We start from the raw sequence: 16,698 nt of genomic DNA, 5'->3' as shown, positions 1-16,698 counted from the left end.
TTGGAATGATATCAAATAATTACTGAGTATATGATTTTCCATGTACTATCCCAACAGTGGCTATTTATTAAATTCTTTTCTCTGTCCTTAAAGTTTAATGGCGGCAGAGAAATAAAAATGCAATGAAGATGCTTGTATTTGGATATGATTTAGACCATTCTGGCCCCTAGCACAACATTTGATTTTTGTACTGCCTCCAAGAGTGCTCCCTGAGCACAGAGCCAGGAGTAAGTACTACGCTCTTGGCTGGGTGTATCTCAGTCCAGAGTGAGGGTTTGGCCTCCCAAAACAAAAACCAAAAATAAACTTACAGTTTAATGGTAAGACTAGAAATAAAATTCAAATGAATATATTTGAAATTTAAGGTATAAATTATGAAATTAAAATAAAAACAGTTCTGAAGATAATTATTTAGGAATAGAAATATTCTGATTGCATTCTGAGAGTTGTCACAAAAAAGGCAAATCTGTAGTTATGTAAACCTTTGCTGATTACTAATGTAGAGCCAGAAATACTCAATTATTATTGATCTGACCTGTATTGCTAATTTTTTACCTCTTAATTCTTCAATACATTAAATTGAATTAAATGCATCTTCTAAGCATTAATAATAATACTGCATATCAGAATCTGTTTTAAAATTTTACAAAGATTATCTATTTAATCTTCAATAATACTATGAGATAAGTATTGCTAAAATCTTCATCCTACAGATAAGAAAGCAAAGAACATTTTTTTTTCTTTTTGGGTCACACACAGTGATGCTCAGGGGTCACTGTTGGCTCTGCACTCAGGAATTATCTCTGGTGGTGCTCAGGGAATCATATGGGATGCTGGGAATCAAGCCCGGGTCGGCCGCGTGCAAGGCAAATGCCCTACCCACTGTGCTATCACACCAGCCCCAAGAAAGCAAAGAACTTGTTAAAGATTGCACGGCTCATAAGAAGTGAGGCAAGCTACAGTGACTTCTGAGGCCCTGGCTTTTTAAACTATAAATCATGAATAACACCTGCAAGGGAATTAAGGACTTACTCCATCAAAATGTACATTTTAAAGTAGTAAAATGAGGTGGGAAATGTACACTGGTGGAGGGATGGGTGTTTGATCATTGCATGATTGAAACTCAATCATGAAAGCTTTGTAACTGTATCTCACAGTGATTCCATAAAATTTTTTAAAATTACAAAAATAAAGTAGTAAAATGGTAGACTTCTATTACTATATGTTTAACACCATTTGTGGGCTATAAACTTTCAATACTCTGGGTAATCTGTTAAAATAAATTATTTTATGCTTAAGAGAGCTTGCTTTCTTGCTAGAGAGAAACTAATAGCATGCTTGATATATTACATGACTAGAAATGACATGTGATATTTTTGCTGAGTTTAAGTCCATGCCTATAAGTGCTTTACTTAGAGAAAACATGAATATTTTTCCTGTTTGGGAGCCGTACCTATAGATGCTCAAATTTTCCCCCTGGCTCTGTGCTCCCAGATCACTTGTGGCAGGACTCTGGGGACCACATACAGTGAATGGGATGGAACTCAGTGGGCAAGCCAAGCGCTCTACCTGCTATGGTATCTACCTATCACCAAAGAAGATGGAAATCTTTAGGATTAAATAGATTTGTATAGGGGTCAGTGTGATAGCAGAGGATAGGGACTTATCTTGCATAAAGGTAACTGGGGTTCAATCCCTGGCACTCTGTATGGTCCCCCAAGCCCTCCAGAAGTGATCCCTGAGAACAAAGCCAGGAGTAAGCCCTAAGGACAGCTGGGTGTGGCCCCATATATCACAGAACCATATAACTCTGAAAGATATATAAAAGGTGGTTGAGTTTAAGTTCTTCAGATTATGAAATGAGTAAATCTTGCCAAAGCAAAATGACAGAACCAAGATCTCTCAGCCATAAATAAGATCATAGACCTGAGATTTTGGTCCCTTCATCTGGTAAATCTTTCTACAGCTTCAGCTTCCTTTTGTTTAGGAAGATAAGTGCTTCCTAATTCGTTTATCTGAGGAAATGGTTCACATCACAAATTTATAACATTAAATAGCAGAATCTGTCACCATTGATAAAACCCAGAAAACAAGAGACTTGGTGATTTTTTTTTCTGGGAATTTGCAAAAATAGCCCTAAGAAGGAATAATTGATATCTAAAAACTGCATGTATGTAAAATTTAATAAGGTTTCTTATCTGCAACTATCCATTTAAGGTAAGTTATATCCATAAACATAATTATCACCTTCAAAAATTTCCTATGCCACTTTTTAAAAAAATTATTGAATCACCATGAGATAGTTACAAGCTTTCATGTTTGGGTTACAATCACGCAATGATCAAACACCCATCCCTCCACCAGTTCACATTCCCCACCACCAATATCCCCGGTATACCCCCTTTCCCACCCTCCCCCTGACTCCATGGCATACAATATTCCCCATACTCTCTCTACTTGTGGGCATTATGGCTTGCAACACAAACACTGAGAGGTCATCTTGTTTGTTCCATTATCTACTTTCGGCACACAACTCCCATCCCGACTGATTCCTCCAGCCATCGTTTTCTTAGTGATCCCTTCTCTATTCCATCTGCCTACTGTTCCTGGGTATCAGCCTAATGGATGTTATTCTATACTCCACAAATGAGTGCAGTCCTTCTTTGTTTGTCCGTCTCTTTCTGACTCATTTCACTTAATCTGATACCCTCCATGTCTACCCATTTGTAAGCAAATTTTATGACAATCTCTCCTAACACCTGCATAGTATTCCACTGTGTAGATGTACCAAAATTCTATAGCACTTGATAATATTTCTATACAACTCCTTCCACTCGCTTACCTCTGTATTTACAGATTTTTTCTTTCTATCACAGCTGATTTGCTTGTATTTTTGTTTATTTGTTTTATTTTGGAGTAACATCTAGCACTGGTCAGATGTTACTCCTGGCTCTGCACTCAGGAATTACTCCTGGTGTTGTTCTTGGGGGTCCATGTGGGATGCCAGGGGTTGTACTCATATTGACAGAATGGTAAGCAAGTACTCTTCCTGCTGGACTATCACTCCAGCCCTGTGCTTGTATTATTTAAAGCATTTTATGTAAATGTTATAGTATAATCTCTAGACAAACTTTCTCTTCTTGCATCAAGCATGACATTTTTGAGACTCATTCACATGGGGTGTATCAATATGTTATTCATTTTGTGAGGGCCATACCCAGAAGTGCACAAGAATTTCTCCTGGCTCCATGCTCAGGATTATCCCTGGTGGTGTTGGGGATCAAGTAGGGGATGACTGAATATAAGGCAAGTGAATTAAACCCTGTGTTATTCCTCAGGTCCCTCTTACTGAATAGTATTTGGTGGCATGAGTATTAAAATCCGTTTATTCACTCACCTGTTGAGGTTGTTTTCAGAGTTTTACTATTAAAAATAAAAACACTTGTGTTACAGTTTTTAATAAACCTGACCCAATGTATTTGAATAGACATGTTTCCATGTGTCTTCTGTAGACAAGAATGGAATAGACCTCATTATTAATAGAATAATTAACTCCTTGGGTAGATGTATGTTTACTTTTTTTCTAATTTATGTTTTGTTTAGGAACCATGATTTACATGATTATTCATAGTGGGATTTCAGCCATACAATTTCCCAGCACTTAGTCCATCACCAGTGTCTACTTCCATCCACCATTTATCATCCTATTGTAAAGTCTGTTTTCTTGACAGGCAGATTTTTAAGTTTGGTTATTGTAGTTTGATTCTCTTGCTTTCATTTTTTTTTTGTTCTTCTGCTAAGATGACATCTCCTCATCGGCAGTGCATCGGAGGCCACTGCCCCATGACCCTACCAGTTACCTCCCATCCATCTCTCCTTCTTTTTCCCTCTGCAGTTTCTTTTCTTCCTAATGCTCAGTTCTTTAGATATGTTTTTGAAGGAACCTTTTCTTTTAAAGACCTTTTTAAAGAAACCACTGAACTATTTCCAAATATTTCATTGAACTAGTACCCTTTATATTCCTACTGTCAGTATATGAAAGTTTTAATTACCCACATCTTTACTAATCTTGCTATGTCTATTTAATTTAAGTGGAAAGTTATTATGTTTTTAGTTTTTGTCTCCCAAAATTTGTGATGTTGATCATCTTCTTTACATGCTTATTTGATAGAGCTTTTTATCCTTAGTTCAGTGTCTCTTAAACTGCCTTATGGATTATTAATTTTATTGCTTATCTTCTCACTACTGAGATTCAAGAATTCTTTATATATTTTAGAAACATCCCCTGTATTAGATATCTGGGTTAATTTGATTTTGTCATCATTCTGTGGATGCTCTTTTCATTATATTAACCATGTTTGTAGAACATCAGAATTTTTTTTTATTTTGGTATTCACTCTATCAATTTGCCATGTTATTGAGCACAGCTATTCTTCCTATTTTCTTCTAAAAGTTTTATTTATGTTTAACATTTAGTGAATTTCTGGAGTCTTTATTTAGTTCATTAATCTAGAATGCATTAATTAGTGTCATTTTTAACCAGTATCAGATTGTTTTTCTTATCTTTGATTTCAAACATATTTAGAAATCAGGCAATAATTTTTTCCAATTTTATTTTTTCTTGGCAAAGTTATTTTTGCAATAATGTATTCTTTGAATTTCCATATGAATTCGGAATTGGGTTGTCACTATTGCAAAGCAAACAATGATTATTTTTTTAAAATGGATTTTCACTGTATTGTATCTACAAATTCACTTTTAGGCAATGACTTCTATAATCATATTGAATTTTCTTATCAAGGAACATGATATAGTTATTTGTATCTCATATATTTCTCTCTACTTATGTCTCAGTTTTTTTAAGACCGGCTTTATCCCAATTATTTTATATTTTTATCCCACGATAAATTATCTTGTTTTTAATTCCATGTATTTAATGCTCACATACCAAAATACAGCTTATGTTGGAAAATTTATTGTATCCTTGTGAAGCACATTTCTAAATTCTCGCTTTTTTAATTTCAGTTTTATGAGCTTTTCTGCATAGACAATTTCAGAAAATATAAGTAGATCCTGGGGCTGGAGATATTGTGTGACAGGATGGAAGCTTGCCTAATAAGGCACTACCCTGGCTTGACCCCAGGTGCCCTGCATGGTCCCCCGATCCCTGCCAGGATGATTCCTGAGCACACATCTAGGAGTAAGCCGTGTGCTGCAGGGTACACCCACCCCACCAAAACCATAAAGAATATGTATAAAAATACAGTTTTGCTACCTTCTTCCCATTTTTTTTCCTGGCTTATTGCCTGATCTAGGGTCTTTCGAATTGAAAAAAGAAATTAGAAGGGAAATCCTTATTTTGTTCCGAAAGTTTTTATTTGTTGTTGTCTTAAAATATTTTAAAGTTTTAAATTGTGTTTCAAACTTTTCTTTTGGATTACATGGCTATTTTGTTTCTCATTTTAAAAATATGAATGAACTACACTGGGGATTTCCAAAGGTTAATTCCACCGAATCAGGTTGTATTATCTTCTGCATACATATATTGTTGGATTTAGTGCTGGAAATTTTGCAGCTCTATTCATGAGGGAATATGGGTATGTATTTTTCTTGTAATATCTTCATCTGGTTTGGTACCAGAGTAATGCTGTCCTAAAAAATAAGTGGCAAAATATATCTTCTTCAGTTCTTTGAAATCTCTCATTGTAAAACTTTTCATAATGTTTAGTATTTGTACATTTTCTTGACTATGCATTAAGGAAATTTACTATATTTCAGTATGTTAAAGGTCTCATCCAGTTCAAAATGTAACATAATTTTTACTTTAATAGTTATTTTAAAACATTTTTAGTTACCATATACTTGAAAAATTTCTATCTAGTTCTATCATATTAAATTAAAATCCTTTTGGTCAGACAAATTCTCTATTTGACCTGAGTAATTTTAGAAAAAAAATTTAGTTAGACAACAGGATTTTCAAAATTGTTTAAGGCACGCACTGTTCTATCAAGTTGTGTTAGTTCAAATAATGAGTTTTATTCCTCCATAGTAGTTCTTCCATATCCTTAGATATGCTGCTTTCACTAATTATCCAGAGGAAGGTAATGAAATATTCAAGTATATTTATGGAATTTTTCATTTCTCAGTGTACTTTGGTATTGTAAAAAAACACCAATTTTACCTTAACATAGCAAGTTTACTGGGTTCCAACCAGGCTGCCTCCCCTTGCCGTTGGACACAGCAAAATTGTAAATTGAGAACTAAAAGGACTTTTTTCATTTTTTATGTTTTTGTTCACTATTTATTATCATGCTGTTCATTTTAAGTTATTTATATAATTTTTAATGTTTTGGTCATTTAATATAACTCCTACTATATTTTCCAGGGAATTACAATTGTCTTATATCAACTTTTTGAATTATACTTAAACAGATTACTAGTAGGACATTTAAATGCATACCTGTCTGGGCATAGCAATACCACCAAACATATGCTTTTGTAGACATTCTGAGGTCTGCCACTTGGTATAAAGCATAATTTTATATTTAGAGCTAAGAAGCATATGGCTTAGTGACTGAGTATTTAACAGGAAAATGGTAACTATTACAGATTAAAGAATAACATTTTTTTGTGGATGAGGAATATACACCTTAAGTGATAGTGAAAAGAAATTGATAATTGAAACTGTATTTATCTTCGGGGCTGGATTGATAGCACAACAGTAGGGCATTTGCCTGGCCAACCCAGGTTCGATTCCTCCGCCCTTCTCGGAGAGCCTGGCAAGCTACCGAAAGTATCTCGCCCACACGGAAAAGCCTGGCAAGCTACCTGTGGTGTATTTGATATGCCAAAAACAGTAACAATAAATCTCACAATGAGAGACGTTACTGGTGCCCGCTTGAACAAATCAATGAGCAACGGGATGACAGTGACAGTGACAGTTTATACTGTCACTTTTATGGCTCTTATCATATTTGAATTTGTCATTTAAGTGTTTGTGCCATGTATCATTCCTTCATTGTACTTCAGAATTCTTAAAGGCAAAAATGATATCTGATATATATGTGATATATATGATATATAATGTGTATATATATTACATGTGTATCAATAGAAAAACAAAATATATCATATGGGATGTTGTGGTTGATGTTTGTTGAATCAAAGAATAATAAATGTATGCATGTTTTCAATGACATTTCCATATTTTAAAATTATTTTGCAATGTCAAGGATCAAACCCAGACCCTATCACCTGTGGAGCAAGCACTCTCCTACTGAGAGGGACCAGTGTCTTTCTCCTTTTAATGGCATTGTGCTGTAAAGTTTTGACATTCAGAGACTGTATATTTTCTACCTTTTCCCCAATGAACAAGGAAATGATTATCATTTCAGTAATGATACTTAAGAGAATGAATCACAGTCTACTGTATATAGGATAGACTCTAAGATTTAACAGAAGATCCGTAGATTGGGGTCTGAAATGATGATGAACATTTACTCAATGGATTCAGAAAGAAAGGGTTGGAATTTTGGAGACTAACTTAGAAAATAACTTCAATTTTTTTCTTGGTTTTTGCTGAAAAATGTGGAACATTTACTAGTGGAGGAATATTTTCTGGAAGTTGTGGGCTGATAGATGACAGTGCATGAGGAGAAGCATGTGTCTGGGGCAGATGGGAGAGGATAAGGGCAGGAATGAAGGCAGAGGAGGTACTGTGGGTGTGAGCTAAACAGAAGAGCATCATGAATGAGGGAAAAAGAAGGTTGGTTGAATTGATATTAAAAAATAAACTGTCTAATGGCAATAGCTTTAAGGTCTATACTCATAAAATATTGAAAAAAAACAATTTCACTAAAAATTTTCCCAGTTAATAATTAGGAAACATCAGTACCGTCAATTGAAAATTGAAACAACATTTAGTAAAGAGGAAAACCTTGTCAGTATTAGCCTTAGAGATCTTCAATTTTCAAAGTCATTTGTATGAATAAATTCACCATCACCGGAGTATAAGTGCAAAAGAAACTAGGTAACCCAAATCATGCAGCTCGTCTAAAAATAATGCATTGAAAATCTCTCGTTTATACTAGAATCTGTTTCCTACAAAGATACCTTGCTTGTACTCTTTAGATTTTCTAGGTTGATCAAGAACACTTTATTTCTCTTACTATGCATTGCCCTCAATTTACCCCTTTATCTCTCAAAGTAAATGTTCCCCTTGAGTAAGCAGCCTGTGGAGAAGAAATTACTATAGAACTTCTGAGTATTCTGCACCTTTATTAAGATGCATCCCACACTGCCTCGACTACCCTGCATAAAGGACTCTCACCTCACTTTGCAAGTTTCTGTCTTAGGTGAAGGAACATTCAGATGATGTTTCAATATTATGGAATTCAGATGTTATTTAGTGCTTCTGTTGACCTTATGCTGCTAAAGCATGCAAGCAGTGCTCTGACATTGACATGTTCAAGTTATGTGCACTTATCCTCAGGTTTCCAATACTTAAAAGCTCAACTTCCTTGGCATTAAATTCTACCAAGACCAAAAATTAATATGAACCTTTTCCCAGTAAACAAAACAACTGAAAATATCTTAGTTAGTCCTGTAATTATTCTTAAATCATAAATCAGGCAAATGACTATATTATACTCCTGGCTAATCTTCAGTGATAGTCTCCGATAAAGAGCTCTGTTGTTCGTAAAGGAAATCATATTCTATTTGTGAATATGTTGTTACATATAGATTTTAACTAAACTAAAACTAGAAATTGGAACATATGAAACAGCACTGTGAGAACCTATGCATATTGTGGCTGTAATCCAGGCACAGGGAACATCTGGAGATACCTGCATCTGTGTAGATGCAACTCACTTGCTTCCTCCAATTTCACTATTTTTATCAGGGACTTAAATTCATTCTACCTTCAATGCCTGCCACCCATATTTTCCAGTAGAAATATTTTTTCACATCTCCATCCCTCCCACAACCCCCTTCTCACTCCAACTTGCCACCCCCACCCCCATGCCACCACACCCTTCTCTTATGGTATATGAAGCTTCCCCTGGCCTATGTGATGTAAGGGGGACACTGATAGGATTGCTTTTCACAAGTGTGGGAACAAAAATCCTTCCCAAGGAAAACATCTGTCTCTGTTCAAGTCATGCCCAGTTTTCCCCCCCAAAGAAATGTTCTGATTAACTTTTTTTAAGTCTTAAGATAGCAGTTTGTGTAGCAGATCTAATTAAGAAGTTTATGTAACAGATCTGCAGGGTTTTTTTTTCCCCCTTTCTTTCTTCAACTGGGTTCTTTGAGCTCAGTTTGAGTGTTACTAGCATTCGCTATGCAACGGCCAACTGCTTCCCAGGCTGAAAATTATCAGCTTTTGTGGGATACTATTGCTTCCTTAAAACAATGCGAAGAAGCTATGCAACATGCATTCATCCCGGTAAGGAAAATTTCCTTTTCTTTTTCTAAGTATTCTTTTATTCGTCTTCATTCATCATCTTTAAAAAATAGCTATAAATATATGGCAAGTGTTCCTTGCGTTTAAGAAGTTATATCTTATTTAGAATAAATATGCGCCTACTTTTTGCTTTACTAAAATCTGAATTCTTAGCGTGGCTAAACATTCAGCATTGAGAAAGAGTGAACAGTGATCCAAGCAAACTCGTAGTAATGAAAATACTAATTTCTCTTAGCAATGTATACTAAAAATGGCAAAAAATAATACTCCACATATTAATTTTTGAAACAGCTTTTCATATATATTTTCTGGTTGGTTCCCTCCCAATACTGCTTAAAATAGATTGAATATCTTTTTCTGTGGTTTTGATATGTATTAGAAGCTAGTTCTCACAGTTTGATTTTTGCTTCTTCAAGTAAAATCCACATAAAAATCTCTCGTTAAGAGCATAATTATTTTAGTAATGTAGTGGTGAACAGCTTAGATATTTTAAAAGGTCATAGATCAATAAATTGTGCATAGATCTATAAGTTAATTTATGTGATTCAGTGTTAAGGTCCATATTGTAAAAAATTGTTGATAACTTATAATTATTCTATCGGAGTAATCAGACTGGCTACATTAGATAGATTGAGATGAGATAAATGCTACTTAGAAGGAAAATGTTTTACTTTGTATCTGTTTTGAAGGATTTAGAATCTAAATCTAAATTTTAGATAATTTCATGAGATTCCACTCCTACAAATTACTTACTGATAAAAACTATTTGTTTTAGCAATACTTATCCCTCAAAATCATTATTGCTGACACAGAAAATCAAGTGTTATTGATAACTAAGTGGAATAAATCTTTGATGCTCAAGTAAGATGCCTTTTCATTTTTCTCTATAACTTGGTAGTTACCTTAGTGATTTAAAGACTGTGCAATATTTTAAGTTTGATTCATAGAATACCTTTTTATACTTGAATCCCTGTAAATTGTTACAGCTTGTTAATGTATAAAAACTTATTTTAAGTAGTTAGAAAATAACGACAGAGAACTCTCTAGTTCAGATTGGTTAATAATGTCTCTATTTAGAATAAGAATCTGATGTGTGGTTTTCTTTAACTATTTATTTCTTCAATTTACCAAAGAGAGTGTGATACTCCTTGTGAGTACTTGTGCCTGCTCCTTCATTAAACATTTTCTGCACAGGCAAAGTTATTTTTCCCCTTTTTCTTCTTTGCATGTACCTATAAAATATCACATAACAAATTTTATTATAGATATTCCTAATGATATTGTAACTTCTTGGGGTGAGGGAGAAATAGGAAAGTAATTTGCAAAGGAGCTTATACTTTTGTTTTTTCCCCCTATTTCGAACCCCTTAACTGCTGAATGCATGTATTCTACAGCGCAGACTGCAGCACAGTCCTCACATAACAAAAAGTCCATGGTGAGCATGTGAGGAACCAAAAATATCAACTAAGGAAGTTTCTAATTTCCACCTTTTCAGCTGATACATGTCAATTTTCATCAGCAGCATTATCTGTACTGATATCATAAAATTGATTTTCTTCAAATTCATCTGGAGAAAATCAATAAACTCTAACTAAATCAGTGTAATGGAGTGTGAAAGGGAAGAGGGCAGTAATGTGTTAATGCAGAGGAGAAACCCCGACTAAAAAATAGTATTCAGGAGTTCAATCCTCCTGGCTCCCAGCTGCTCTTCTATCCTAGTATCTGTTCCCAGTTCTCCCAAATTCAAATAGATATATTCAAATTATTATTCAGGCTTACTTCACATTTCTGTCCTAGTTTTTTTAGAAGATATTGGGAAATTGCCAATATTTCAAATCTCAAGTTTCTTTCAAGTCTTGCATTAAGGGAATAATTACATCACCATCATTTATGAGAACTTTAGAAATAATTGACATTTAAAAAAATATCAATTAAGATGATTCTATTAAAATAGGTCTTTAACTTTTTAGTATAGATAATTTAAATTTCAGTAGGATTTCATTTATTTTATACTTTATGTACTTTTAAAACCACAGTATTATTTTATACAAATATACAGATATAGATTTAAATCCATATAAACTTACATGTATAGATGACATCCTTTTCTAAAATATTTTATTATTTATATTTTAGTAAATGCTAAGAATATATATATTCCTTGCTGTATTAACTATATTTAAATTTGCAAGCTATATTGTCTCAATCAATTAGCTGCTTTAAAATAACTCTTTTTTTGGAATAAAATATTGGGAAATGAATAATTTGTGGGAAGTAGCTGATCCTTGGAAATCTAACTTGAAGACATCACATGTAGGAGGGCCCTCATTGTGCATGTAAGGAGTTATCCAGATTCTGGAAGTAGCTCTTCTAAGGATGTCTTTATAACCCAAGGTGTTTCAGAAGACAGTGTTCTCCTGTTTATGAGGTCTTTATGGTGCTTCTCTTACATGTGACCAACTTGGTTTGATACCTGGAACCTACCAGGATCACTGAGTGCTGATTCAGGAGTAATCCCTGAGCACTGCACTGATGGGTTTGACCCCCACCAAAACAAAGCATAAAATTGTCAAGTTCTTCACTAATTTGAATAGAGTAATTGTATTAGCCCTTACCCAATTCTGTTCCTATGTCTCTCCTTGCAATATGCAAAGCTATTTTTCTATTTGCTATTAGTCATCTTGTTTGGGACTTACATGTACTCAATTTCTTTCATATGTCCACTCAGCTGCTGTTCTCTAGGCTTCTGTTAATCAATATTACTATTTTATTCATCTCAAAAATCCAAACTTGGATGCTAATGTGAGTATTAGGCAGCTTGACACAGATTGAGAGAAATATAAAACAGAGAAATTATGAGTTAGAGGAAAACTTAAATGGAATCATATCCAGAGTTTCAAAGGACGACAAATTATTCTAGTGCCAAAGTGCAAAATACTGTAAATATTCATGCTTTACCTTAATCATTAAGATAAAGTGCAAAATTCAAGGATAAGTACCTCAATTAAATTTTGAAAGTTCAATAAAATTTATGCCTATAGTTGTAATAGAAAAAATGTATATTTAAGTTGGAGTGAATATTAGTTACTTTCTATTTCTACAAGTGTCTCCTGTTTTCCAATTTGTCCAATCATTCACCAATATTTATTAAGTATCAATTAGGTGTTGGACATAGGATACAATTCATGGGCACAAAAAATAAGTAAAGTATATCCAAATTGTGTGGTGAGGCACTAATAGTAGAGAATGCAAACATTAGATCAGCAATTACATATATTTCTTAAATAAATGTTATTCTATATTTAAAAAATTTTCACCATCATTATTCAATACTTTTGAGATAAAAACAGAGATGCATATTATAAAAATCATAACATCTATATATTTTGGTGCAGGGGGTCATGTCAGGCCATGCTAGGCAATGCTCAAGGCTTATTTCTCACCCTGCTCAGGGATTACTACTGGGATTCTTGGGGGACAAGATGTGGTGCCAGAGATCGAACCAAGATCAGTGGCATGCAAGGCAAGTACCTTTGCCACTTCATATTCCTCCAGCTGAATAACTGTGCTATTTTGCAAAGTCACTACAAATAAAATATTTTTCAAATATTGCAAAGTCTAATGTGCAAATAAATTTCCTCAGCAAGTTAATGAATATTCTCAGCTATATTCTGAAATGGGTAGTTGGAGAATAAAAGTGATAATATTTATTGATAGATAATCTATTTTATTTCATGTTCTGTATTTCATATATGCTGTCATTCAGCTCTGCCAACAACTTTGTGATATGGCATTGTCATCTCCATGGTAAGTTTGCAAAGTTTAAGGGACTCTTAACCTCTGCCAATAACAGAGCTAATAAATAAAAAACTAGATCTTGAAAATAATTTTGGACCTATAACCTACTTTCTTAACTAGTTCAATGAAATAAAGAGTAGACTTTTAAAACAAAAATATCTAAATCATAACGTAATAGGAGTAATGATCGATGAATGCATCATCAAAGATAAATGAAATAGTATGGAACAGAGTTGGATACATCTACTTGGAATGAAGGATAAATATAACTAAGGAAGACTGGGACATGGAAAGCATTAATATGACTTTAAAATAGGGTGTCATCAAAAGAGAGAAGAGAGAATAAAGCACTGGTACATATCAGAACAGCATGTCAAGATGGCAAATTATCAACATTCACTACATGCTGATCTTCCTGTTTTGGCATTAGAGAAAAAGCCAGGTTAAATTAAACACAGAAGATGTGGGAATCTACCTCAGTGGTAGAGCATTTACTTGCATATATGAGAGTCTAGTTCAGTAGATTCAATACCCAGAACCAAATAATAACAAAAAAGTCCGCACAAACGAGAATCAAATCATTTATTTTTCATTGATTTAGGGTCAAGAATTCTGTATGTTGGGGTTAGAGATATGGCTCATCAAAAGAGGAGGAGGAGGAGGAGAAAGAGAAGGAGGAGGAGGAGGAGGAGGAGGAGGAGGAGGAGGAAGAGAAGGGGGAAAGAAAAAAGTATCTCCATAGAGGCAGAGTATGGGGCAGGTGAAAGGAAACTGGGGACACTGGTTGCAGGAAATATGCACTAGTGAAGGATGAGTGTTAAACCATGGTATAACTAAAAGTCATTAACAACTTTGTAACTGTATATCTCATGGTGATTCAAAAAACAATTTAAGAAAAGAAAGGGCAGAACAATGAGGATGGTGAATGAAATTGCTGAGCTCATACAACTTCTTGATGAAATCCTAACTTTGAAGAATTAATTCACAAGCCCTTCCAGAAGTCTTTTCTCACTTCTTATAAGTAAATAACCACATACTGATCATTTCCTCTCATTATTCCAACCCTGATAACACTTCCTGAAGAAATATGACACCTCTTACATTGAAATTTATACATTGTTTTTATGCTCATTTTCTTACCTATAATAATTTTAAAATTAAATATGTTCTACATTATTATATATTTTAGAGAATCAGTAGGATCAAATGTTTTTTATTTTATCTCATTTTTCTACTTTTAGATATAATTGTGGCAAAAGGGGTCTTATTTTTAAATGACATTATTTCCTCTGTATAGAAGTTTTTTTTCTTCTTGCTTGTTTGGGGTGCCACACCCAGTCATGCTTAGGGTTGTTCCTCCTCCTCCTCCTCCTCCTCCTCCTCCTCCTCCTCCTCCTCCTCCTCCTCCTCCTCCTCCTCCTCCTCCTCCTCCTCCCCCTCCTCCTCCTCCTCCTCCTCCTCCTCCTCCTCCTCCTCCTCCTCCTCCTCCTCCTCCTCCTCCTCCTCCTCCTCCTCCTCCTCCTCCTCCTCCTCCATGCTTGTCTTTGCTCAGGGTTCAGGGAACTATATGTAGTTCCAGGAAATGTATCCTGGTTTGCTGCATGCAAGGCAAGCAAGTGCCTTAGGTACTGTGCTATCATTCTTCTCCCATGTATACTACTAATAGAATGAAACATAATATGTGAAGGCTTAGGTAGGAATGTGATAACAAGAAGGAAATAATAGTTCATGTCTCCATCATATATGTGAAACCCATCCCTTCTACTTTCCCATAACTTTTGCATAGCTACCTTCTAGCTCCAGGATGTGATATTGTGTCATTGTCAGCTTAGGTCACCCTAAATAAGACTTGGTCAATCACCAATTTGGTCTTAGATCAGAGTGTTTAATGTGTGATTTTTTTCTTTCTTGGAGTGTAAATGTTAATTGAATCATCATCCTAATAGTGCTGGATTCATTTCTACATTCATTGCTGTCAGCCTTGCTTTGTCTTTCTGTCAATAGTATCCCAGTTCTTAATCTATTTTCTTTTGAAGAACAGACACAAGGTTATTAAAAAATTTTTTATTAAAGAATAAGGGCAATATTTACAACTAAGTGACAGTAAATCTATAGAGATGTTCAAACTAAAGGGGGGAAAAGAACTATATCAAAAGCAACCTATATAATAGCCATTGTCTGGGATAACACAAACTTTTGTAGATTTCTGGTGCAATAGAATGAAAGTATCATTTCTATTTTTGAACAGAAGACAAGAAACTTGCTATCATTTTATCTTCCTCTCTTGCACTTCCATTTGCATTTTCTCTGACTGTTGGTCTTGTGATTCTTGTGAATATGGAAGAATAAATGAAGAATAAATGCCAGGTGCCGGATGCTTCTTTTTACTCCTGTATTGCTCATTGTAAAATGTTTATGTAGATTCATCAGAATTTAAGTTCCTTCATAAAATAGTCCAACTTGTGTTTACCACTTCCACTTTCTTTATCATTCTAGGTCTAAAACAATTTTGCTTTAAAGTTAAAAATAACATAGTTGGAGAGATAGTACAGTGGGTAGGGCATTGCCTTGCATGTATCCCACACTGGTATAATCCCCAGTATCCCATATGGTCCCCCATGCAGCGAAGGAGTAATTCCTGAGTGCAGAGCCAGGCTTAGTCCCTGAGCATTGCCAGATGTGGCCCCAAAACCAAACCAAAGCAAGACAAAATAATTGTTTAGAATGAAAAATAAGTGTTCCTTCTCTCTGTAGTGAAAATTAATGTTGCATAAAACCATTTTAAAACATATTTTGGATATTTTTATGAGAAAAGGACTAATTATAATGAGGTTTCTTGTTTTTTTCTCTTACGAAGGGACCAAAAATAGATAGTACTGATGTATTTATTGTTGCTACTGTTATTGCTGAAACTGCTATTAAGCTTTGCCTATAGCCCATCTTTATATTTATGCCTTGTTACAGTTTTAAAGGCACTGTAAGAAGGAACTATTGCCATTATTATTATAAGTATTGTTAATTTTTAATTATTGTCCAAATTTATAATTTTACAAATTAGTGTTTTTGTTTAAGATTTTACTTTTTAAAGAATCATATTAAGTTGACTAGCACTGCATAAACTGTAAGCATGATTAACAAATTTACAGAGAAGTTAAATTCGTTGACTAAAGTCACATAAGTGAAGAAAAGTACTAAATTTCAGTAAAATTCTAATGTCTGGATTCTGTATTTTATTGTATTCAAAATTACATTAGTACTAGGTGGAATAGAAGTGACAGACTGTGCTGGGGCATCTTGGTGGTGGTGAAATCAATAATTTAATATTTTAAAACTATAATATTTGCACTTATTATAACCATTTTAGATAAATTATGATTTTAAAATCATTATTATTATTATTTATTATTATTATTATTATTTTGCTTTTTGGGGTCACA

At 34.2% G+C, this 16,698-nt stretch overlaps 1 protein-coding gene across 24 annotated transcripts in view; it reads left to right on the top strand.

Annotated features, from left to right (window-relative positions):
- Positions 1 to 16,698, top strand: part of DLG2 (discs large MAGUK scaffold protein 2) — a 1,649,366-nt gene that overhangs the window by 747,725 nt on the left and 884,943 nt on the right. For 2 of the 24 annotated variants that reach the window (XM_055122513.1, XM_055122509.1), the window contains exon 1: positions 9,316 to 9,445. The exons of the other annotated variants lie outside the window; for them this stretch is intronic. In XM_055122513.1, coding sequence (XP_054978488.1) covers positions 9,341 to 9,445 — 105 coding nt within the window. In that variant the 5' untranslated portion in view covers positions 9,316 to 9,340. Of the gene's footprint in view, positions 1 to 9,315; positions 9,446 to 16,698 lie in introns of those variants that run through there. 24 annotated transcript variants of the gene reach the window in all.

The sequence above is a fragment of the Sorex araneus genome, chromosome X (genome assembly GCF_027595985.1).
Source record: "Sorex araneus isolate mSorAra2 chromosome X, mSorAra2.pri, whole genome shotgun sequence".
Lineage (NCBI taxonomy): Eukaryota > Metazoa > Chordata > Mammalia > Eulipotyphla > Soricidae > Sorex > Sorex araneus.
The sequence above is the reverse complement of the archived record's forward strand: the minus strand, read 5'-3'. Positions and strand labels throughout refer to the sequence as shown.